Here is a 24,784-nt window from a genome sequence, read left to right on the forward strand (position 1 = left end):
TGCTAAGAAGACACTAGATACTTTCTGATAGACGTCAATGGGAAGGCCGTAAGTCGCCCAAAAGATGTCTGCACATTTTGTTAACTGTTTCCCCTCCAAAAAACGCTAAAAGCAGAAGAAAACGTTTAGGCTATGTGCACACGTATAATGGTCCACTGCTGATTTTTCCGCATCGGATTTGATAAATCGGGGCAAAAACGCTGCATTTTTACTGTAGATTTATCGCAGATTTACCGCGGTTTTTTTTCGGATTTCACTGCGGTTTTCTATTGGAGCAGCTGTAAAACCGCTGCAGAATCCGCAGAAAGAAGTGACATGCTGCGGAATGTAAACCTCTGCGTTTCCGCACGTTTTTTTCCGCAGCATGTGCACAGTGTTTTTTTGTTTCCCATAGGTTTACATTGTAATGTAAACTCATGGGAAACTGCTGCGGATCCGCAGTGTTTTCCACATTGTGTGCACATACCCTTATGGAAAACTCCAACGCAAAATGTTACCAAAAGCTTATGGAAATGGTAACAAAATGTTTCCAAAAAGTACTTTAGGGGTCAGAAAAAAAAAAAAAAAAATCCTCAGCATTTTCTGAAGTGGTTTCTACTTGAAAACCTCGTCAGTTTCACCTGCCTGAAAAAAAAAACAAATCTTGTGCTAACGTATCAGTGTTATTCTTTTCTCACCTTGTGGTCAGTTTTGTCTGGAGCGATCACTTCTGTATTCTGGAGCCGTAATTTGTGGTCACTTTTTACTGAAGTCTAAAAATATGAGATGCCGCCCTCACAGTTGTTACCTTTCTTGTGTGCTATTTCAGGATTATAGTCGTCTTTCCACTTTTTTATTTATTTTTCTTACTTTTTTTTTTAAACAGTTTAGATTTCGGGTCCACAGCAAACAGCTGTCATGGGGCGTCCACGTCACAGCTAAGATTAATGTAAAAATATAAGTTTCCCACTATTAAGAACGTACGAAGTTCTAATATAGGGGATACTATACTCTCCTGATTATGTGGGAATATAGCCTTAAAGGGATCCTGTCACCAGGTTTGTCCAACATGAGAGAAGACCACCACCTGTCAGCCCTGACATACAGTATAATAATATGCTGTATATCTGCCCCCAATCCGGCCTGCAGCTAAAGAAAAACCTCTTTTCCTGTTGTTGCAGGCCAGATTGGGGGCAGATATATTAGAATGCTGTATACCAGGGCTGAAAGGTGGTAGTCTTATTAAGGTGGTGGCCTTATTTCGTATGGGACAAGCCCGGTGACAGGTTCCCTTTAAAATCAATGGGAACAAAAATGTGACGCATCATGTTGCAATTTAGACACATTGCACCATTGCATTTCCTAAAAAAAAAAAAGTTAGGATAGATCATCAGTAGAAGACTAGTGTGGGTCCAACTGCCAGCACCCCCACCAATCAGCTGCTATGATCTCCGGTGGGGCTTGTTTACTTTTAGAAAAGTTTTTCCTAGAAGTTAGTAGTTAAGAACAGATTGTCTTTACTCACCCTTCCTGGGTCCACGCCGCTGCCCCGGTGTCTGTAATCACCTGCAGCCAATCACTGAGTTGAAAAACAGACCCTCAAAGAAGCTGCGGAGACTCGTCACTGGACCAGGAGAGGGTGAGTAAAGCACATTTGTTATTGCGTTTTTCTATTTTTTTTTTACTAATGGCGTTTATAGGAAAAATCATTTTTAAAAGAGGAACAATCCTTTAAAACCATTTAAACACCTTTAATACCATAAATCAGCTATACTTGCAGAGGTGTGCTGGACGAAGAACTCGACCTTCGGGGCTGGGCTTCATTAACATAGTGGTTCAAGCAAAATTGGGAAGATAGCAGAACCTCCGGAAATGTACAGAACAAATTAAGAACTGACCGTCCTAAAATTGCATTGTAGGTTCCTGTAAATCTCCACGTTTGGAGTCAGTTTTATAAATTAGTGAGCTGCACGACTATCGGCTCTATGTAGTTGTAACCTTATCCGATAAATGCCGGTCTCCAGCTGAAGGGTGTCTTTTGGTCCATGTGCTGTCCGTAAAAAAAACTGACATCACGCAGACAGCACTAGGACCAATGTTATTTAATCGGGTTGTTCAAATGAGATTTTTTTTTTTTTTTTCCCAACCAGCCGGATCTGCACTTTAAAAAAAAATTGCCGCATGCGCTAGTTTCTTCCATACGGCGGATCAGACTCGCCCATGAAAGTCTATGGGTGTAGAAAAATAAAAATCCACCATTTTTGCCGATACATCGTAATTCTTTAACATATGAAACTGTATTCGGTCTTGTAAATTTTAATACCGTAACTACTGCTGATGTATAAAAACGGATGCCGTGACCAGTGAGAGGAAAATCGTTTGTTTTTTCGTGTGAACTTGGCCATGAACTGCAGGAAAATCTGCAGCAAATCTTCCATGTATGAACAAATTCAAACAAAGCTGCTTCGAAAACCCCCAACATGCAGTCGGTGCATTTTTCAACTTGATTGATAATGGCCGCACAACTTTTTAGGTACTTATTATACTTTGAAAATTCTTTTTTTTTTTTTTTTTGCCTTGGGAATCTCTGGACCAACAAAATACATTAAAATCAATATTAATAAAATATGATCATAATATCCCCCCTCCCCATCTTGAGCCTGTGCCCTGGCAGCTACCCCGGCCTTAATTCACTCCATATAAACCTTTTGGCTCCATTTCTGTAAACATTCTCCTCACTATGGGTCCCAATCTCCCGCGCATATCCCACAATTTTCCAAGAAAACTGCAGTTTAACCTGCAAAACACCGTGTGCATTAACTATTAATATTAAAGGCGGTATGGTTTAGTGCGTAAAACCTGTACAATTGCGCAGTCCTTAACTTTCAATTTAAAAGGAACCGGGTTCTAATAATAATAATAATAATAATAATAATCTTTATTCTAGATTTTTTCTGCCCAAACCACAGGCAGCATCATTCCGATCCCGGCTGCCCATTGCAGCTAGGTACCGTATGTCTTTTTCTATGAAACGCAGCGACGTTTTAAAAGCTGCTCGGAAACTACAGGATGCACAGATATCGCCTTATCCGTGCATGTTCACGCATCACTATAGTGCAGCCTTCACCGCACAAGTGTATATTCAAATAAGAGTAGATGATCTGCAGTACCCAGGAATGGCCACTACACTGTGTAATGGAGCTGTGCTGTTCTGCTCCTTACGCCGTTTTACGTCCAGCCAGTGCTAGCGCTGCAAACAGCTGAGCGGCGGGGGTGCAGAGTGTTGGCACCCGCTCATTAGATGCTTCAGTCAAAAGATAGGGTATGAGTTATTCTATTGCTGCTAATGTACATATGCATTTCCTGAAACAGGAAAATGTCTTTAAAAAAAAAAAAAAAAAAGTTTAAAAAAAACCCATTGGCCAGTATGAAAACTGCAAGATTTCATCTTTTTAAAGGGAATCTGTCAGCAGATTTTTGCTGTTATCTCAGAGCAGCATGATGTAGGGACAGAGACCCTGATTGCAGCTATATATCACTGACTCAGCTGCTGGGTACTATTTTCTCTTTGCTGTAAATGTAGCAGAATGCTGAGCCCTGTATAACACCACCCACACCCCGTTTGCCAGCTTCCTGTGTGCATTATACATTGACAGCTGCTAATCAGTGGTAGGGTGTGGTTACACAGCAGGAGGACTAGGAGGCACAAGACAACTAGTCCTGGAAATGTAACAGCCCTATGATAAAGCTGATTTTATTGAAATAACAAGCAGACAAATAAGTAACTCATTGCTGGAATCAGGCTCTCTGTCCCCTACAAAAGCTGCTCTCAGATTAAATGGCAAAAAATGCTGACAGATTCCTTTTCTTTCAATGTTCTTTTTATTGAAAAAATTGCGAATTACAAACATTTTCACGAAATACCCATAACGGAATATAGTCAACTAAATGTAGTACAGGTTTAGTAAACATCTAATATCTGTCGTATTTAAACTAGGTTACCATACTTTAGACAGATTCCTCTTAATACAGATTATTTGACGAAGCATTGGCAAAAGTGTTTCTGAAACACATTGAATGTAAAACCCCGATTTAAAAATTAGGACTTTTTCTGATTCCTTTTAATGCAAAACGACATTTTAGAAAGTGTCATAGTTAGAAGCCGATTACATCCTGTATAATGTTATGGTGGCTTTGACAGTATATATAGTTCCCTTGGTCACTTTCTACCCAGGAGATTTGGACTTTATGACAAAAGTGTATCTATGACCACTCAGAAGATATACTAAGAAAGAATCCGCACAGAATTTTTCACCTATTTAGATAACAAAAAAAAACGCAACCTAGGGACGAGGAGTGTACAATGGTTTATGCTGTTTGTCCTTGGCTTTTAGTTGATGGAATATGTGCTGTAAGTTTCCGCAGAGGCTCTTGGCCGCTTTCTTCACGTTCCATTTAAAGTAAATGCCGGCATGAATTTTGTAACAGTTGTAGAATTTTATTGGAAAGTAAAATCAGTTTATTTTGCCATTAAAGATTTAAGAAATTCTCCGTATTGCAGAAACCTCCCGCTGACTCCTCTCTCCTCTGTCCTGTACTATGATGTCTGAGTGAGACATAGAAAATGTGACTTGCGTTCGTCCGGGGCCACACAGCGATATGTCGTAGTTCTCAGACAAAGCTTCTGGCATCACCACTTGCCTGAGAAGTGCTGCCGTGTGGCCAAAGGCTTTTGTGCAATTTGTCTGCGTCTTACAGCTATTTTATTGCTCTGATTTTGCACTTGCATCAAAGTTTATTGCAAGCGAGTCACTTGGCCTTTGTGGGTCAACGCTTGGCCTTTGTGGGTCAACGCTTGGCCTTGGTGAGTCAACGCTTGGCATTAGTGGGTCGACGCTGGCCCTGGTTGGGTCGACGCTGGTCCTGGTTGGGTCGACGCTGGCCCTGGTTGGGTCGACGCTGGCCCTGGTTGGGTCGACACTTGCCTTGTTGGATCGACGCTTGCCTGGTTGGGTCGACGCTGGCCTCATTGGGTTGACACTGGTCTAGGTGTGTCGACGCTGGCCTTGGTTGGGTCGACGCTGGCCTTGGTTGGGTCGACGCTGGCCTTGGTTGGGTCGACGCTGGCCTTGGTTGGGTCGACGCTGGCCTTGGTTGGGTCGACGCTGGCCTTGGTTGGGTCGACGCTGGCCTTGGTTGGGTTCAACGCCGTCCTTGGTTGGGTCGACGCTAATCTGTCTTACACATGTGTGTGAATATAGCCCACAGCTGAAGGAGAGAGATACTTTTATATACAAGATAAGGTCTTAAATTACAGCACTATGGTGACATGAGAACTAGAGGATTTAATTTTGGGGGTAAATATTTATTATTGCAAACATAACTACCTTTTTTGTGTGATGTGAGTTGTTTTTTAAGCTTTTTTTTTTGCAGCAGGTGCTGGATAGGAAGGTTTTTTTTTTTACCAACTTTGTGATCTTTTTCTCCCCATAGAACTTTTTCCTCCCCCTCCTCTGTTGAAAAACTCATTCATTTGTATTGTTTTGTTTGTTTTTTTTTGACTGTTGCTATGGGTAACTTATTTTTGTTGATAATTTCTTCCACAATAGTTTTTAGGTGCATTGTATAAATGAAATGAAAGTTTCTCTTGCTTGATAAGCCACTTAGCCCCTGATACACCCCCAGAAATGTTTCATATACCCTTATGTATTATGATGCTGATTATTTTTATTTTTCTCGATTTTTATAAAGTTCTTTTTGCTTCTTTCAGAGACTTGTGATCCATAATTAGGAAACATGGACGCCACTGTGATCTTACCAATACTGAAGAAGAAACTCGCCTTCCTCTCAGGTATGTTCATTGTTGGCTGTATTTTGTGGATTTTCATGACTGGTAACAGAATATGAGCTGCCGTTGCATAAAAGGAGGATTTTCAGAAGCTCTTGGATTTGTTGCTCTTTTTTTTTTTTACTACATCTGTTAGTGGTTTTGGCAGAGGGATAGCTGAACTTGATTATACGGATTGTTCCAGGGCAGGTGTTAAATATACAAAGCAGCCATGCTTTACACCCGGCTTCCTCTTTGTTTGGAGACAGTTTCCAGACTCCTGTCTATCAGAGTTTTCATCTGAAAACCTTGCAGAAAAACCTTCTTCAGGCCGACTACATGTCACAACATTCTGCACCCCCGACATCATCATATGCTTATAAAAGTATGTAGTGTTCATGTGCGGTTTTATTAGATTCTAACATAATGGCCAATAAAAAAAATAATTACCGGTATATGCAAATTCGGTATACCTGTATAGGTAAAAGAAACAATGCGCAATTTTTCAGAATCAAAATCATTTTTAACGCAGTTGGGACTTGTCGCAATTAGAATAAAAAACCTTCATAAAGACTGTCCAAACCCAGACGCAAATACACCAGCATTATACGTGTTTTTCTTTTTAATGTATTGATCTAGTTCATTATATGTCAGTAGAGAAGAGCGAATTTACTGAAATTGGATTTCGGTCAGATTCGATTAGGTCTGGATAAATTGGATCTGAACTTAAAGGGGTTTTCCCAAGAACAAAATACATTTTAGTTAATAGATCTTGGAATGATAATAATTTCCGCGATTGGATGTGTTTAAATAAATTGTTCCTATGCTGAGATAATCTAATAACTATGTCCCTGCTGTGTACTGTGTAAAGGCTGTGTCTGACCATGTAGAACTGCTCCAGTTCAAGAGCAGCACATACCACAGTTCTTGGACTGGGGAGAAAGCAAAACAATTTGCAGATATTTCAGCACTGGATGGCAAATAATCTTTTCTTTTGAAGTAAAACATTTTTTAAAAAACATGCAGGGAAATGTATTATCACACAAAAAGAATCAGCTGTGATGCCATGCTGTGCTATCTGTATACTCTCCCTTCCTCCCTCCCCCATGCCCAGGAGCTGTGGTATGATCAGACCATGTTCCTGCACGGTCAGCCATTACACAGTACACAGCAGGGCCACATTTATAAGATTATCTCGGCACAGGAACATTTTTTTTAAAATACGTTCGATTGTGGAAATTATTATTATTCCAAGATCTATTGATTAAAATAAACTTTAAAATTAACTTTATTCTTGGGGAAAAAACCCCCTTTAAACTGTTCGGATTTGCCTTGAGAGGAGGAAAGGGATTAAAAAAAAATGTTATACTCCCCCTTTTCTCACCTGTTCAGTCTTCTTCGCCTGTTTTTTGCGCCAGTCTTCCTTTCTTCCATTGCTTTATTTTGAGGCCTGTGATTGGGCTCATAGGTCATGCAGAGTGGTGGCACACTTCATAGTTGTGGCAATCTGAGGGTTTTTTTTTTTGTGGGGGTCATACTGAGTACAGAGCAGGAATTGGGCCTTGTTTCATCAGACGCCATTTTGACAGGCATCGCTGTTGTAAACAAAAAAAAATCTTTGTTGTCCATAGCAACCAATCAGAGCTCAGGTTTCGTTTCTTAAACTGGTCTGGTACAATGAAAGCAGTGCTGTGATTGGTTGCTATGGGCATCTATAAATTTGACTTCTGTTTTGGCCTTGCCCTTATATTTATATCTATTATTTATTATACCTTTATATCACTACTAGATTTTTGTACTTCTTAGGTCCAAGTTTCCATCGTATCCTTTAGGTATTGGGACAAATTCCGACATCTGTGAAGTGCGGAGTGTGTACAGACCATATACAGACCGGATTTGGGTCTCGCCTCATATATGCCTATCGCGCTGTGAAGTTGGTGTCAGTACCGTGATGTCTGAATTCGCTCTAATATAGATTACAACAAAAATAAAATATCAAACCGGACCTCTGAGTTTAGGGAAGTGGCGGCTTGTTTGGGAATGAGCCTTGCGCTGCTGGCTTCAGTCCACCTTGCCAAGAACAAAGCTGTAAATCTTTCGTTTTCTTTCAGTGCTAGTAAAAGGTTAGGCCGTGATGTTGTCATGGCTGAGCTCTACTTCTCTCGCTATGGAGGCTATAGTGAAGGCTTATTTTTACTTAGATTGGTAATATCCTGCGAGGGAAATGAAGCGTTACACAGCTGCCATCCATATCAGTGTCCTGTCCATGTAATCTATGGCTGTAGGGGGGTCCTCCGGAGCGCAAAGACCCTCTTTGTATCTGCTCTTCACTCTGGCTAATAGAGGATTATCATTGACACAGGAGTCCCTGTATTAATACCAAGGTCCCTAATATTCTATAGGGAAAATAAGTTTCCTAAACCCAACAGCCTCTTTAAAGGATATGGACACCTTTTTATGGCATTATTTTACTTCATTACATATGTTTTTTGGTCTAAAAATAATTTTTGCTATTGGATTGCCTTAAAACGCTTGCACTGTCTGTCTTCTGTAGCCTCTTTTTTGCACTGTCTATTGCTGTCTGTAGCCTCTTTTTTGCACTGTCTATTGCTGTTTGTAGCCTCTTTTTTGCACTGTCTATTGCTGTCTGTAGCCTCTTTTTTGCACTGTCTATTGCTGTCTGTAGCCTCTTTTTTTGCACTGTCTGTTGCTGTTTGTAACCTCTTTTTTGCACTGTCTACTGCTGGCTGTAGCCTCTTTTTTGCACTGTGTTGCTGTTTGTAACCTCTTTTTTGCACTGCCTATTGCTGTTTGTAGCCTATTTTTTGCACTGTGTTGCTGTTTGTAGCCTCTTTTTTGCACTGTCTATTGCTGTCTGAAGCCTCTTTTTTGCCCTGTATTGCTGGCTGTAGCCTCTTTTTTTGCACAGTGTATTGCTGTTTGTAGCCTCTTTTTTGCACTGTCTATTGCTGTATGTAGCCTCTTCTTTGCACTGTCTATTGCTGGCTGTAGCCTCTTTTTTGCACTGTCTATTGCGGTTTGTAGCCTCTTTTTTGCACTGTCTATTGCTGTCTGTAGCCTCTTTTTTTGCACAGTCTATTGCTGTTTGTAGCCTCTTTTTTGCACTGTCTATTGCTGTCTGTAGCCTCTTTTTTGCACTGTCTATTGCTGTCTGTAGCCTCTTCTTTGCACTGTCTATTGCTGGCTGTAGCCTCTTTTTTGCACTGTCTATTGCGGTTTGTAGCCTCTTTTTTTGCACTGTCTATTGCTGTCTGTAGCCTCTTTTTTTGCACTGTCTATTGCTGTTTGTAGCCTCTTTTTTGCACTGTCTATTGCTGGCTGCAGAATGAATTAAAGGCGTTGTCTAGGTTTGAGATGAAAGTTATAGAGTGACTGCTGACTTCTCAATCTTCACAGTGTGCACACTCTCCGGAGCCGGTGTTGAGAGCGGTTGGTCATGTGACCACAGTCTGCAGTTATGCGATTTGCACACTTCTGCCAGATTCTGACTAGACTTGCACAGGCTTGCTCTAGAAATACTCGTTAATTGAGCGAGGCCGATCATGTCTGGTCATCACTTGTGGTCTTGTGACTGTCTACTCCTGCCGCCGGGATCAGATAATTTTGATAGGGTGCGGTCCACACGCTGTGAGCATTCAGAGGTCTGCAGTCACATAAACCCTGAACTGAGAATCTTACAGGAAGCTCATTGTGACTGGAGAGTTTACAACTTCTTCTGAGCGCTTCTCAGCTGATTTAACTCGACTGAAAGTTGTGTTGAACTTTGCAGTTATATGTCAGATGATAGGAGCTCAGAAGAAGAATGCTGAACACTTCATAATGAATGAACTCTATGGCAGATTCTCTGATAACTCATTCTGCTTCCAGAAATGGTCAGTCCACATATCCCTGACATCTGTAAGATGGTTCTCTACACATGCTTTGTGATTTGTGCAGAGGTCACTGAACAGGGAGGGGGAGAAGTTGAGCTGTGACCATCGCCTATTGTGAATAGTGGATCCTGGAAGGGGAGGAGCTGAGTTGTGACCATCACCTATTGTGAAAGGTGAATCCTGGGAGGGGGAGAAGGTGAGCTGTGACCGTCGCCTACTGTGAATGGTTGATCCTGGGAGGAGGAGGAGGTGAGCTGTGACCATCACCTATTGTGAATGGTGGATCCTTGGAGGGGAGGAGGTGAGCTGTGACCATCGCCTATTGTGAATGGTGGATCCTGGGAGGGAGAAGAAGGTGAGCTGTGACCATCACCTATTGTAAATGGTGTATCCTGGGAGCGGGAGGAGATGAGCTGTGACCATCACCTATTGTGAATGGTGGATCCTTGGAGGGGAGGAGGTGAGCGGTGACCATCACCTATTGTGAATGGTGGATCCTGGGATGGGGAGGAGGTGAGCTGTGACCATCGCCTACTGTGAATGGTGGATCCTGGGAGGTGGAGGAGGTGAGCTGTGACCATCACCTATTGTGAATGGTGGATCCTGGGAGATATATACAGTACAGACCAAAAGTTTGGACACACCTTCTCATTTAAAGATTTTTCTGTATTTTCATGACTATGAAAATTGTAAATTCACACTGAAGGCATCAAAACTATGAATTAACACATGTGGAATTATATACTTAACAAAAAAGTGTGAAACAACTGAAATTATGTCTTATATTCTAGGTTCTTCAAAGTAGCCACCTTTTGCTTTGATGACTGCTTTGCACACTCTTGGCATTCTCTTGATGAGCTTCAAGAGGTAGTCACCGGGAATGGTCTTCCAACAATCTTGAAGGAGTTCCCAGAGATGCTTAGCACTTGTTGGCCCTTTTTGCCTTCACTCTGCGGTCCAGCTCACCCCAAACCATGTCGATTGGGTTCAGGTCTGGTGACAGTGGAGGCCAGGTCATCTGGCGTAGCACCCCATCACTCTCCTTCTTGGTCAGATAGCCCTTACACAGCCTGGAGGTGTGTTTGGGGTCATTGTCCTGTTGAAAAATAAATGATGGTCCAACTAAACGCAAACCGGATGGAATAGCATGCCGGTGCAAGATGCTGTGGTAGCCATGCTGGTTCAGTATGCCTTCAATTTTGAATAAATCCCCAACAATGTCACCAGCAAAGCACCCCCACACCATCACACTCCTCCTCCATGCTTCACGGTGGGAACCAGGCATGTAGAGTCCATCCGTTCACCTTTTCTGCGTCGCACAAAGACAGGTGGTTGGAACCACAGATCTCAAATTCGGACTCATCAGACCAAAGCACAGATTTCCACTGGTCTAATGTCCATTCCTTGTGTTCTTTAGCCCAAACAAGTCTCTTCTGCTTGTTGCCTGTCCTTAGCAGTGGTTTCCTAGCAGCTATTTTACCATGAAGGCCTGCTGCACAAAGTCTCCTCTTAACAGTTGTTGTAGAGATGTGTCAGCTGCTAGAACTCTGTGTGGCATTGACCTGGTCTCTAATCTGAGCTAATGTTAACCTGCGATTTCTGAGGCTGGTGACTCGGATAAACTTATCCTCAGAAGCAGAGATGACTCTTGGTCTTCCTTTCTTGGGGTGGTCCTCATGTGAGCCAGTTTCTTTGTAGCGCTTGATGTTTTTTGCCACTGCACTCAAAGTTTTCCCAATTTTTCGGACTGACTGACCTTCATTTCTTAAAGCAATGATGGCCACTCGTTTTTCTTTACTTAGCTGCTTTTTTCTTGCCTTAATACAAATTCTAACAGTCAATTCAGTAGGACTATCAGCAGTGTATCCACCAGACTTCTGCACAACTCAACTGATGGTCCCAACCCCATTTATAAGGCAAGAAATCCCACTTATTAAACCTTACAGGGCACCCCTGTGAAGTGAAAACCATTCCCGGTGACTACCTCTTGAAGCTCATCAAGAGAATGCCAAGAGTGTGTAAAGCAGTCATCAAAGCAAAAGGTGGCTGCTTTGAAGAACCTAGAATATAAGACATAATTTCAGTTGTTGTTCTTTTTGTTAAGTATATAATTCCACATGTGCTAATTCATAGTTTTGATGCCTTCAGTGTAAATGTACAATTTTCATAGTCATGAAAATACAGAAAAATCTTTAAATGAGGTGTGTCCAAACTTTTGGTCTGTACTGTATATACAGCCATGTAGTATATAACAGCCCACGTAGTAAATAGCACAGCCACGGAGGATATAGCCCAGCCCACAGAGGATATAGCCCAGCCCACGGAGTATATAGCCCAGCCCACGGAGTATATAGCCCAGCCCACGGAGTATATAGCCCAGCCCACGGAGTATATAGCCCAGCCCACGGAGTATATAGCCCAGCCCACGGAGTATATAGCCCAGCCCACGGAGTATATAGCCCAGCCCACGGAGTATATAGCCCAGCCCACGGAGTATATAGCCCAGCCCACGGAGTATATAGCCCAGCCCACGGAGTATATAGCCCAGCCCACGGAGTATATAGCCCAGCCCACGGAGTATATAGCCCAGCCCACGGAGTATATAGCCCAGCCCACGGAGTATATAGCCCAGCCCACGGAGTATATAGCCCAGCCCACGGAGTATATAGCCCAGCCCACGGAGTATATAGCCCAGCCCACGGAGTATATAGCCCAGCCCACGGAGTATATAGCCCAGCCCACGGAGTATATAGCCCAGCCCACGGAGTATATAGCCCAGCCCACGGAGTATATAGCCCAGCCCACGGAGTATATAGCCCAGCCCACGGAGTATATAGCCCAGCCCACGGAGTATATAGCCCAGCCCACGGAGTATATAGCCCAGCCCACGGAGTATATAGCCCAGCCCACGGAGTATATAGCCCAGCCCACGGAGTATATAGCCCAGCCCACGGAGTATATAGCCCAGCCCACGGAGTATATAGCCCAGCCCACGGAGTATATAGCCCAGCCCACGGAGTATATAGCCCAGCCCACGGAGTATATAGCCCAGCCCACGGAGTATATAGCCCAGCCCACGGAGTATATAGCCCAGCCCACGGAGTATATAGCCCAGCCCACGGAGTATATAGCCCAGCCCACGGAGTATATAGCCCAGCCCACGGAGTATATAGCCCAGCCCACGGAGTATATAGCCCAGCCCACGGAGTATATAGCCCAGCCCACGGAGTATATAGCCCAGCCCACGGAGTATATAGCCCAGCCCACGGAGTATATAGCCCAGCCCACGGAGTATATAGCCCAGCCCACGGAGTATATAGCCCAGCCCACGGAGTATATAGCCCAGCCCACGGAGTATATAGCCCAGCCCACGGAGTATATAGCCCAGCCCACGGAGTATATAGCCCAGCCCACGGAGTATATAGCCCAGCCCACGGAGTATATAGCCCAGCCCACGGAGTATATAGCCCAGCCCACGGAGTATATAGCCCAGCCCACGGAGTATATAGCCCAGCCCACGGAGTATATAGCCCAGCCCACGGAGTATATAGCCCAGCCCACGGAGTATATAGCCCAGCCCACGGAGTATATAGCCCAGCCCACGGAGTATATAGCCCAGCCCACGGAGTATATAGCCCAGCCCACGGAGTATATAGCCCAGCCCACGGAGTATATAGCCCAGCCCACGGAGTATATAGCCCAGCCCACGGAGTATATAGCCCAGCCCACGGAGTATATAGCCCAGCCCACGGAGTATATAGCCCAGCCCACGGAGTATATAGCCCAGCCCACGGAGTATATAGCCCAGCCCACGGAGTATATAGCCCAGCCCACGGAGTATATAGCCCAGCCCACGGAGTATATAGCCCAGCCCACGGAGTATATAGCCCAGCCCACGGAGTATATAGCCCAGCCCACGGAGTATATAGCCCAGCCCACGGAGTATATAGCCCAGCCCACGGAGTATATAGCCCAGCCCACGGAGTATATAGCCCAGCCCACGGAGTATATAGCCCAGCCCACGGAGTATATAGCCCAGCCCACGGAGTATATAGCCCAGCCCACGGAGTATATAGCCCAGCCCACGGAGTATATAGCCCAGCCCACGGAGTATATAGCCCAGCCCACGGAGTATATAGCCCAGCCCACGGAGTATATAGCCCAGCCCACGGAGTATATAGCCCAGCCCACGGAGTATATAGCCCAGCCCACGGAGTATATAGCCCAGCCCACGGAGTATATAGCCCAGCCCACGGAGTATATAGCCCAGCCCACGGAGTATATAGCCCAGCCCACGGAGTATATAGCCCAGCCCACGGAGTATATAGCCCAGCCCACGGAGTATATAGCCCAGCCCACGGAGTATATAGCCCAGCCCACGGAGTATATAGCCCAGCCCACGGAGTATATAGCCCAGCCCACGGAGTATATAGCCCAGCCCACGGAGTATATAGCCCAGCCCACGGAGTATATAGCCCAGCCCACGGAGTATATAGCCCAGCCCACGGAGTATATAGCCCAGCCCACGGAGTATATAGCCCAGCCCACGGAGTATATAGCCCAGCCCACGGAGTATATAGCCCAGCCCACGGAGTATATAGCCCAGCCCACGGAGTATATAGCCCAGCCCACGGAGTATATAGCCCAGCCCACGGAGTATATAGCCCAGCCCACGGAGTATATAGCCCAGCCCACGGAGTATATAGCCCAGCCCACGGAGTATATAGCCCAGCCCACGGAGTATATAGCCCAGCCCACGGAGTATATAGCCCAGCCCACGGAGTATATAGCCCAGCCCACGGAGTATATAGCCCAGCCCACGGAGTATATAGCCCAGCCCACGGAGTATATAGCCCAGCCCACGGAGTATATAGCCCAGCCCACGGAGTATATAGCCCAGCCCACGGAGTATATAGCCCAGCCCACGGAGTATATAGCCCAGCCCACGGAGTATATAGCCCAGCCCACGGAGTATATAGCCCAGCCCACGGAGTATATAGCCCAGCCCACGGAGTATATAGCCCAGCCCACGGAGTATATAGCCCAGCCCACGGAGTATATAGCCCAGCCCACGGAGTATATAGCCCAGCCCACGGAGTATATAGCCCAGCCCACGGAGTATATAGCCCAGCCCACGGAGTATATAGCCCAGCCCACGGAGTATATAGCCCAGCCCACGGAGTATATAGCCCAGCCCACGGAGTATATAGCCCAGCCCACGGAGTATATAGCCCAGCCCACGGAGTATATAGCCCAGCCCACGGAGTATATAGCCCAGCCCACGGAGTATATAGCCCAGCCCACGGAGTATATAGCCCAGCCCACGGAGTATATAGCCCAGCCCACGGAGTATATAGCCCAGCCCACGGAGTATATAGCCCAGCCCACGGAGTATATAGCCCAGCCCACGGAGTATATAGCCCAGCCCACGGAGTATATAGCCCAGCCCACGGAGTATATAGCCCAGCCCACGGAGTATATAGCCCAGCCCACGGAGTATATAGCCCAGCCCACGGAGTATATAGCCCAGCCCACGGAGTATATAGCCCAGCCCACGGAGTATATAGCCCAGCCCACGGAGTATATAGCCCAGCCCACGGAGTATATAGCCCAGCCCACGGAGTATATAGCCCAGCCCACGGAGTATATAGCCCAGCCCACGGAGTATATAGCCCAGCCCACGGAGTATATAGCCCAGCCCACGGAGTATATAGCCCAGCCCACGGAGTATATAGCCCAGCCCACGGAGTATATAGCCCAGCCCACGGAGTATATAGCCCAGCCCACGGAGTATATAGCCCAGCCCACGGAGTATATAGCCCAGCCCACGGAGTATATAGCCCAGCCCACGGAGTATATAGCCCAGCCCACGGAGTATATAGCCCAGCCCACGGAGTATATAGCCCAGCCCACGGAGTATATAGCCCAGCCCACGGAGTATATAGCCCAGCCCACGGAGTATATAGCCCAGCCCACGGAGTATATAGCCCAGCCCACGGAGTATATAGCCCAGCCCACGGAGTATATAGCCCAGCCCACGGAGTATATAGCCCAGCCCACGGAGTATATAGCCCAGCCCACGGAGTATATAGCCCAGCCCACGGAGTATATAGCCCAGCCCACGGAGTATATAGCCCAGCCCACGGAGTATATAGCCCAGCCCACGGAGTATATAGCCCAGCCCACGGAGTATATAGCCCAGCCCACGGAGTATATAGCCCAGCCCACGGAGTATATAGCCCAGCCCACGGAGTATATAGCCCAGCCCACGGAGTATATAGCCCAGCCCACGGAGTATATAGCCCAGCCCACGGAGTATATAGCCCAGCCCACGGAGTATATAGCCCAGCCCACGGAGTATATAGCCCAGCCCACGGAGTATATAGCCCAGCCCACGGAGTATATAGCCCAGCCCACGGAGTATATAGCCCAGCCCACGGAGTATATAGCCCAGCCCACGGAGTATATAGCCCAGCCCACGGAGTATATAGCCCAGCCCACGGAGTATATAGCCCAGCCCACGGAGTATATAGCCCAGCCCACGGAGTATATAGCCCAGCCCACGGAGTATATAGCCCAGCCCACGGAGTATATAGCCCAGCCCACGGAGTATATAGCCCAGCCCACGGAGTATATAGCCCAGCCCACGGAGTATATAGCCCAGCCCACGGAGTATATAGCCCAGCCCACGGAGTATATAGCCCAGCCCACGGAGTATATAGCCCAGCCCACGGAGTATATAGCCCAGCCCACGGAGTATATAGCCCAGCCCACGGAGTATATAGCCCAGCCCACGGAGTATATAGCCCAGCCCACGGAGTATATAGCCCAGCCCACGGAGTATATAGCCCAGCCCACGGAGTATATAGCCCAGCCCACGGAGTATATAGCCCAGCCCACGGAGTATATAGCCCAGCCCACGGAGTATATAGCCCAGCCCACGGAGTATATAGCCCAGCCCACGGAGTATATAGCCCAGCCCACGGAGTATATAGCCCAGCCCACGGAGTATATAGCCCAGCCCACGGAGTATATAGCCCAGCCCACGGAGTATATAGCCCAGCCCACGGAGTATATAGCCCAGCCCACGGAGTATATAGCCCAGCCCACGGAGTATATAGCCCAGCCCACGGAGTATATAGCCCAGCCCACGGAGTATATAGCCCAGCCCACGGAGTATATAGCCCAGCCCACGGAGTATATAGCCCAGCCCACGGAGTATATAGCCCAGCCCACGGAGTATATAGCCCAGCCCACGGAGTATATAGCCCAGCCCACGGAGTATATAGCCCAGCCCACGGAGTATATAGCCCAGCCCACGGAGTATATAGCCCAGCCCACGGAGTATATAGCCCAGCCCACGGAGTATATAGCCCAGCCCACGGAGTATATAGCCCAGCCCACGGAGTATATAGCCCAGCCCACGGAGTATATAGCCCAGCCCACGGAGTATATAGCCCAGCCCACGGAGTATATAGCCCAGCCCACGGAGTATATAGCCCAGCCCACGGAGTATATAGCCCAGCCCACGGAGTATATAGCCCAGCCCACGGAGTATATAGCCCAGCCCACGGAGTATATAGCCCAGCCCACGGAGTATATAGCCCAGCCCACGGAGTATATAGCCCAGCCCACGGAGTATATAGCCCAGCCCACGGAGTATATAGCCCAGCCCACGGAGTATATAGCCCAGCCCACGGAGTATATAGCCCAGCCCACGGAGTATATAGCCCAGCCCACGGAGTATATAGCCCAGCCCACGGAGTATATAGCCCAGCCCACGGAGTATATAGCCCAGCCCACGGAGTATATAGCCCAGCCCACGGAGTATATAGCCCAGCCCACGGAGTATATAGCCCAGCCCACGGAGTATATAGCCCAGCCCACGGAGTATATAGCCCAGCCCACGGAGTATATAGCCCAGCCCACGGAGTATATAGCCCAGCCCACGGAGTATATAGCCCAGCCCACGGAGTATATAGCCCAGCCCACGGAGTATATAGCCCAGCCCACGGAGTATATAGCCCAGCCCACGGAGTATATAGCCCAGCCCACGGAGTATATAGCCCAGCCCACGGAGTATATAGCCCAGCCCACGGAGTATATAGCCCAGCCCACGGAGTATATAGCCCAGCCCACGGAGTATATAGCCCAGCCCACGGAGTATATAGCCCAGCCCACGGAGTATATAGCCCAGCCCACGGAGTATATAGCCCAGCCCACGGAGTATATAGCCCAGCCCACGGAGTATATAGCCCAGCCCACGGAGTATATAGCCCAGCCCACGGAGTATATAGCCCAGCCCACGGAGTATATAGCCCAGCCCACGGAGTATATAGCCCAGCCCACGGAGTATATAGCCCAGCCCACGGAGTATATAGCCCAGCCCACGGAGTATATAGCCCAGCCCACGGAGTATATAGCCCAGCCCACGGAGTATATAGCCCAGCCCACGGAGTATATAGCCCAGCCCACGGAGTATATAGCCCAGCCCACGGAGTATATAGCCCAGCCCACGGAGTATATAGCCCAGCCCACGGAGTATATAGCCCAGCCCACGGAGTATATAGCCCAGCCCACGGAGTATATAGCCCAGCCCACGGAGTATATAGCCCAGCCCACGGAGTATATAGCCCAGCCCACGGAGTATATAGCCCAGCCCACGGAGTATATAGCCCAGCCCACGGAGTATATAGCCCAGCCCACGGAGTATATAGCCCAGCCCACGGAGTATATAGCCCAGCCCACGGAGTATATAGCCCAGCCCACGGAGTATATAGCCCAGCCCACATAGCATATAACACAGCCACGTAGTATATAACAGCCTACGCACGCAGTGTCTAACACAGCCCGCGCAGTGTATTGCACAGGCCACGTAGTACATTGCACAGCCCACGTAGTACATTGCACAGCCCACGTAGTATATGGCAATGTGGGCATCATATCCCTGTTAAAAAAAAGAATTAAAATAAAAAATAGTTATATACTCACCTTCCGTTGGCCCCCGGATCCAGGCGAAACGTTTACCGATGCTCCTCGCGCGCTCTGGTCCCAAGAGTGCATTGCGGTCTTGCGAGATGATGACGTAGCGGTCTCGCGAGACCGCTACATCATCATCTCACGAGATCGCAATGCATGGAGCGGTCAGCGGAGCGTCGCGAGGAGCGGGAAAAGCCTGTTCTGGTTCTGAGGGGCCAACGAACGGTGAGTATATAACTATTTTTTTTTTTTTTTTAATTATTTTTAACATTAGATCTTTTTACTATTGATGGTGCATAGGCAGCATCAGTAGTAAAAAGTTGGTCACACAGGGTTAATAGCAGCGTTAACGGACTGCGTTACACCGCGGCATAACGCGGTCCGTTACCGCTGCCATTAACCCTGTGTGAGTGCTGACTGGAGGGGAGTATGGAGCGGGCGCTGACTGCGGGGAGTAAGGAGCGGCCATTTTGCCGCCGGACTGTGCCCGTCGCTGATTGGTCGTGGCTGTTTTGCTGCAACCAATCAACGACTTGGGATTTCCGTGACAGACAGACAGAAAGACGGAGGTGACCCTTAGACAATTATATAGTAGATATAGATATCTTTCCTGTCATTGGAAACCTGGTGATAATTATGACTCCTGAAAAGTGATCTGTGATTCCCACCCCCCTGAAATGTTTTACACACAATTTTACAACATTTTTCATTTCCTGATGACACATTCCCTTTGAAAGTTGTGCTGAGTCACTCTCTAATACAGCATTCTAGTTCTGTGTACTAGGAATATCCTTGCTATAGTGTTTCTTTAATCTTTTTTTCAGAGGGTCCATGTGCAGATGTGTCAGTGACCTTTAAAAAAAAAAAAAAAGGACCGGTTGCGAGCAATCATTATTTTGTGACTGTAAGGCTATGTGCACACGTTCAGGAATTCTTGCAGAAAATTCCTGAGAAAAACCTGAACTTTTCTGCAAGAAATCTGCATGCGTTTTTTGCGCGTTTTTGGTGCGTTCTTGATGCGTTTTTTTCCGGACATTTCCCAATGCATTTTATAGTGGGAAATCCGCAAAATTAATGAACATGCTGCGTTTTTTACCGCGATGCGTTTTTTTCGCGGAAAAAAAATGCATCATGTGTACAAAACGTGGAATTCATTCTAAATGATGGGATGCATATTGTATGCTGTTTTTTTGCGGTTTTATAGCGTTTTTATCGGGGAAAAAAACGCGAAAAATCCGCGAAAAATCAGCAACGTGTGCACACAACCTAAAGCCTCCGGCATCAGTTTACTCTGATGATGCAGACCGAGGATTGAGGCCCACATGCCGGGCTGCTATTCACTGACCCTGACTTATGTGCAAAAAAAAAAATGAAGCTGATTACATTGAAACGCGGCATGAAGCATCTGTTTGTGGATTTACAACGGCAAATTAGTGTAGTAAAATTAATTTTAATCCTGCATCTAAGGATCCGGCTGGTGCTGCATTATCAAACTTTATTTCTGAGTAAATAAGAAAAACTACATTTGAGTGTAGCGATCCTTAAGGAAGGAAGGAATGTATGTATATGGTCTATAGAGACTTGGTGCTGAAGCAAAAGTATACAAACGTGCCATGAAATGTGCTGTCCTACTCCTGAACTTTTGGGTGTTGGTTCAGTTGGCCGCTGAATGTCTCCAATTGTGACCGTGAGTTTGTGAGTCATCCTGAGACATATAATACTATAGTAATGTTCTGCTGATGAACCAGTGTTACAATAATCCCCGCCATGCTTTCCAAACTGTTACATTTAGAAGAGATTGGAAAGAAATGTTAAAGGGGTTTTCCGGTTTCCGATTACTTCCATTATCATGGAATTGTGTGCAGTGTGGCACTTGGAGACACTTTTGTACAGTGTCAAGTGGCTAGCTGCGATAGCGCAGGGTGTAGCATGGAGCCGGCTGCAATGCACAGTGTCGAGTGGGGAGCCACGCGTCACGGTGCACGTGTGGCTCCCTGATTGACACTGCACAAGCGTGACCGGCTCCATGCTACGCACTGCGCAAGCGCGGCCGCCCACTTGACACTGCGCAAGCGCGGCCGCCCACTTGACACTGCGCAAGCATGTTCACTAAGAACGCACTGGGGATAGTTAAGGTTAGTTTCACATTTGCGGTTAAGTCCACATCGTATCGTCCGCAACCGCAAACGCATGCAAAAACGCATGCAAACGTCTGATAACGCAGCGTTTTTTATCCGCATCAGCTTACACATGATGGTAAAAAAAAACCGCAGCGTTTGCATGCGTTTTTACATGTTTGCACTTTTTACGCGCATGCGCTTGATATTTCCAGGAGGGTGTGTCTTTAATGTGCGTGTCTAAATCAGTTCCTGGACATGCGCAGTCTGAAGTATGCAAACGCATCAAACGCATGCGTACGCAAAGACATGTGTACGCATGCGTTCCCATAGACAGTAATGCGGGTTTTTTTGCCACATTCCTTGCGCTAACAACCGCATACGTTTCTAGGCGGCAAATTGACGCCTCTAAAATTACTACATGTTGCATTTACCGCGCCAAACAGCAGACAACGAAACGACGCATGCGTCAAATGCGGCAAAACGCAACCGATCGCAGACACATGCGTCCCTAATGTTAAATATAGGAATACACAACGCATGTGGATAATTGCGGCACAAACGCTGCGGACACAACCGCAAATGTGAAACTGGCCTAAGATGCTTGAAATTACATGATAGGTTCCCTTTAATCAGTGTGTGATTGGTTAGCTGCGGTATAAGGAACTGCAGAACATTGATCTATCTGATACAGCTACGCCATTGTGCTTGTGGCTATGTATGGTGCTACTGCTTAAACCAATTTTAAGGGGTGTCCCCCTTACCAAAAGGAAAATGGTCACCCTGATGGTTAGTACCTAGTAGCACCCCCTTTTGAAAGTATCACAGCTTGTAAATGCTTTTGTAGCCAGACGAGAGTCTTTCAGTTCTTGTCTGAGGGATTTTCATTCATTCTTCCTATTTTCAGTTCGTGAGATTCCTGGCTCGTCTTGCATGCACTGCTATTTTGAGATCTTGCGCAGATTTTCAATGATGTTTAGATCAGGGGACTGTGCGGACCATTGTAAAACCTTCAGCTTGCACCTTTTCAGGTCACCTATTGTGGGTTTTGATGTGTGTTTAGGATTATCGATTTGTAGAAGCCATCCTCTTTTCAACCTCAGCTTTTTTACTGATGGTGTTATGTTGCATCAAGAATTTGTTGAAATTTCATTGAATCCATTCTTCCCTCTATCCGTGAAATGTTCCCCATACCATTGGCTTCAACACCACCCCAATGCATGATTGATCCACCTCTATGCTTAATGGTTGGCGAGATGTTATTTTCCTGAAATTCTGTGCCCTTCATTTTAACCTCATTGTTTCCAAAATGCATCAGGCTTGTTTAGATGTTCTTTTGCATACTTATAATGTTGAATTTTATGGTGAGGACGCAGAAGAGGTTTTCTTCTGATGACTTTTCCAGTAGGTGTCTCTGAACAGTAGAACAATGTACCACAACTCCAGTGTCTGCTAAATCTTTGTGAAGGTCTTTTGCAGTCAAGTGGGGGTTCTGATTTGCCTCTCTAGCAATCCTATTAGCAGCTCTCAGGCCATGTGCACACGTTCAGTATTTTTCGCTATAAAAACGCGAAAAAAACGCTTACATATGCCTCCCATTATTTTTAGTGTATTCCGCATTTCTTGTGCAAATGTTGCATTTTTTTCCGTGAAAAAATCGCATCGCGGAAAAAAAAGCAACATGTTCATTAAATTTGCGGAATTGCGGGGTTCCGCACACCTAGGAATGCATTGATCTGCTTACTTTCCGCATGTGGCTATGCCCACCATGCGGGAAGTAAGCAGATCATGTGCGGTTGGTACCCAGGGTGGAGGAGAGGAGACTCTCCTCCACGGACTGGGCACCATATAATTGGTAAAAAAAAAAAGAATTAAAATAAAAAATAGTCATATACTCACCTTCGATGGCCCCCGGAGTCTTCCCGCCTCTCAGCGGTGCATGCTGCCGCTTCTGTTCCTATAGATGGTGTGTGTGAAGGACCTGCGATGACGTCGCAGTCACGTGACCGCGACGTCATCGAAGGTCCTGCACACACACACACCATCTATAGGAACGGAAGCCGCTGAGGAGATCGGCTGTCTGCAGGTGAGTATAACCATTTTTTTTATTTTTTTATTATTTTTAAACATTCTATCTTTTACTATTGATGCTGCATAGGCTGCATCTATAGTAAAAAGTTGGTCACACTTGTCAAACACTATGTTTGACAAGTGTGACCAACCTGTCAATCAGTTTTCCAAGCAATGCTACAGATCGCTTGGAAAACTTTAGCATTCTGCAAGCTAATTACGCTAATAACGGGGAAAAAACGCAAAAAAAGAAAATGCAGATTTCTTGCAGAAAATTTCCGGTTTTCTTCAGGAAATTTCTGCAAGAAATCCTGACGTGTGCACATACCCTCACTGAAGTTTTGCTTGGCCTTCCAGATCTTATCTTGACCTCCACTGTTCCTTGTAACTACCATTACTTAATTACATGTCAAACTGAGGAAAGGGTAACTTGAAAATGCTTTGCTATCTTCTTATATCCTTCTCCTGCTTTGTCGGCCTCCACTAACGTTGATAGTGAAGACGCCATAACCCTACCAGGCTAATTAAGGTCTGAAACCTTGGTCAAAGTTATCTGAGCGCACACATCTCCAAGGGAGCCCAAACTTTTGCATCAACCCGTTTCCTTTTTTTGCAATTTTTAAAACTGTTTGTCAGCACATATGAAAGCAGGTGAGGATTTGTCCTTAGGAGACTAAACACTTTGTTCTCTATGGAAGGAACAAACCTCAAACCATTTACAAATTGTAGGCGTATAAACTGGTAATGTCTGCGGTAAGATGCAGCTAACTGCAGGCTTTTATGCTGCGTCTCAGGTGGTTCAGCTAATGAAATACGGAGGCTTCTGCAGAGTAGAATAGCAGATTGTCGATGAAGTGACAGGGGTGTTTTTTTTTTTTGTTGCTTTTTTTTAACGCTAGACGCAGCATAATTAACAATCCTGCCAAGTACTGCCACAAAAGCCCCCGGCAGATTGTCTCTGCTGAGTTGCTTCAAATCAACTTGATTACAACGAACACTGTCAATGCGGGTAAAGGGTATAAACATGGGGGCAGTGTTCTGGATCACTGCGTTGAGAAACACGTGATGGTGTCTCCGCGGTGTTGGATGTTTTGATCTCCCCGAGGTCATTCATCCTTATGTTTATAGCCTTTTCACTATGCACTGCTCCTAATAGCCAGTTTCCTACTCCACACTGATGAGGGGCAAATACCCCGAAACAGCTGTCTGTGGATGGATACCATGTTTTGGCATAGGTGGTTTTCCTTCATTGGATGCTGCCCTTCCCGTGGTTGTTCCTTCCCGGTGAAAGACCTGGCTATTCATTGCTTGCGTTGAGAAACACCTGATGGTTTCTCCGCGGCTTTTCTAAATGCGGGTAAAGGGGTCGTCCTGTTTTGAAAAATGTAAGGCCATATGCTGCGATGGTTGCCAAATAGAGCACAAACAAATTGAGTTCTACTTGCTCTCCACCTCTGTTATTTGGCTGCAGCGGTGACCATACGTCGACAGTGCTGCAGCCAATCATTGAGCTCAGCAGTTTTGCCCTTGTAGACGGTAGGAGCCACTGAGCTCAGTGATTTGCTGCAGCGTTATCAACGCTTCAGCCCGAGACCGGTGCAGTGGCAAAGAGCAGGAGCAGGACTCGTGCAGGGTATGTAATATTCAGTTTGTTTGCGTTTTAATGAAAAAGCATATGGCATAATGTTTTCTAAAAGAGGAAAATCTGTTTAAAAAATGTCAATATTTTATCACGGTACAAAGTACCCTTGTGCTGCCCGAGTGTACAGGAGATGTGCCACATTGTGCTATCCTTGTTAAGAGCATCTTGTAAAGGAGTGATGAGACGTTGTTCTTTAAATGTGGAACTTACCACAGCTGATTAAAGGGGATCTGTTACCACATTTCACTGGGCCAAATCTTCCAGTGTGAGAAAGGTC

At 46.4% G+C, this 24,784-nt stretch overlaps 1 protein-coding gene across 2 annotated transcripts in view; it reads left to right on the plus strand.

Moving 5' to 3' along the window:
- Positions 1 to 24,784, plus strand: part of SESTD1 (SEC14 and spectrin domain containing 1) — a 141,472-nt gene that overhangs the window by 21,612 nt on the left and 95,076 nt on the right. For both annotated transcript variants that reach the window (XR_013217776.1, XM_077272608.1), the window contains exon 2: positions 5,750 to 5,830. Coding sequence is in view for 1 of the 2 variants with exons in the window: in XM_077272608.1 (XP_077128723.1) it covers positions 5,776 to 5,830 (55 nt within the window). In the remaining variant the exon portion in view is untranslated. The remainder of the gene's footprint in view (positions 1 to 5,749; positions 5,831 to 24,784) is intronic.

Source organism: Ranitomeya variabilis, chromosome 7, assembly GCF_051348905.1.
Source record: "Ranitomeya variabilis isolate aRanVar5 chromosome 7, aRanVar5.hap1, whole genome shotgun sequence".
Classification (NCBI taxonomy): Eukaryota; Metazoa; Chordata; class Amphibia; order Anura; family Dendrobatidae; genus Ranitomeya; species Ranitomeya variabilis.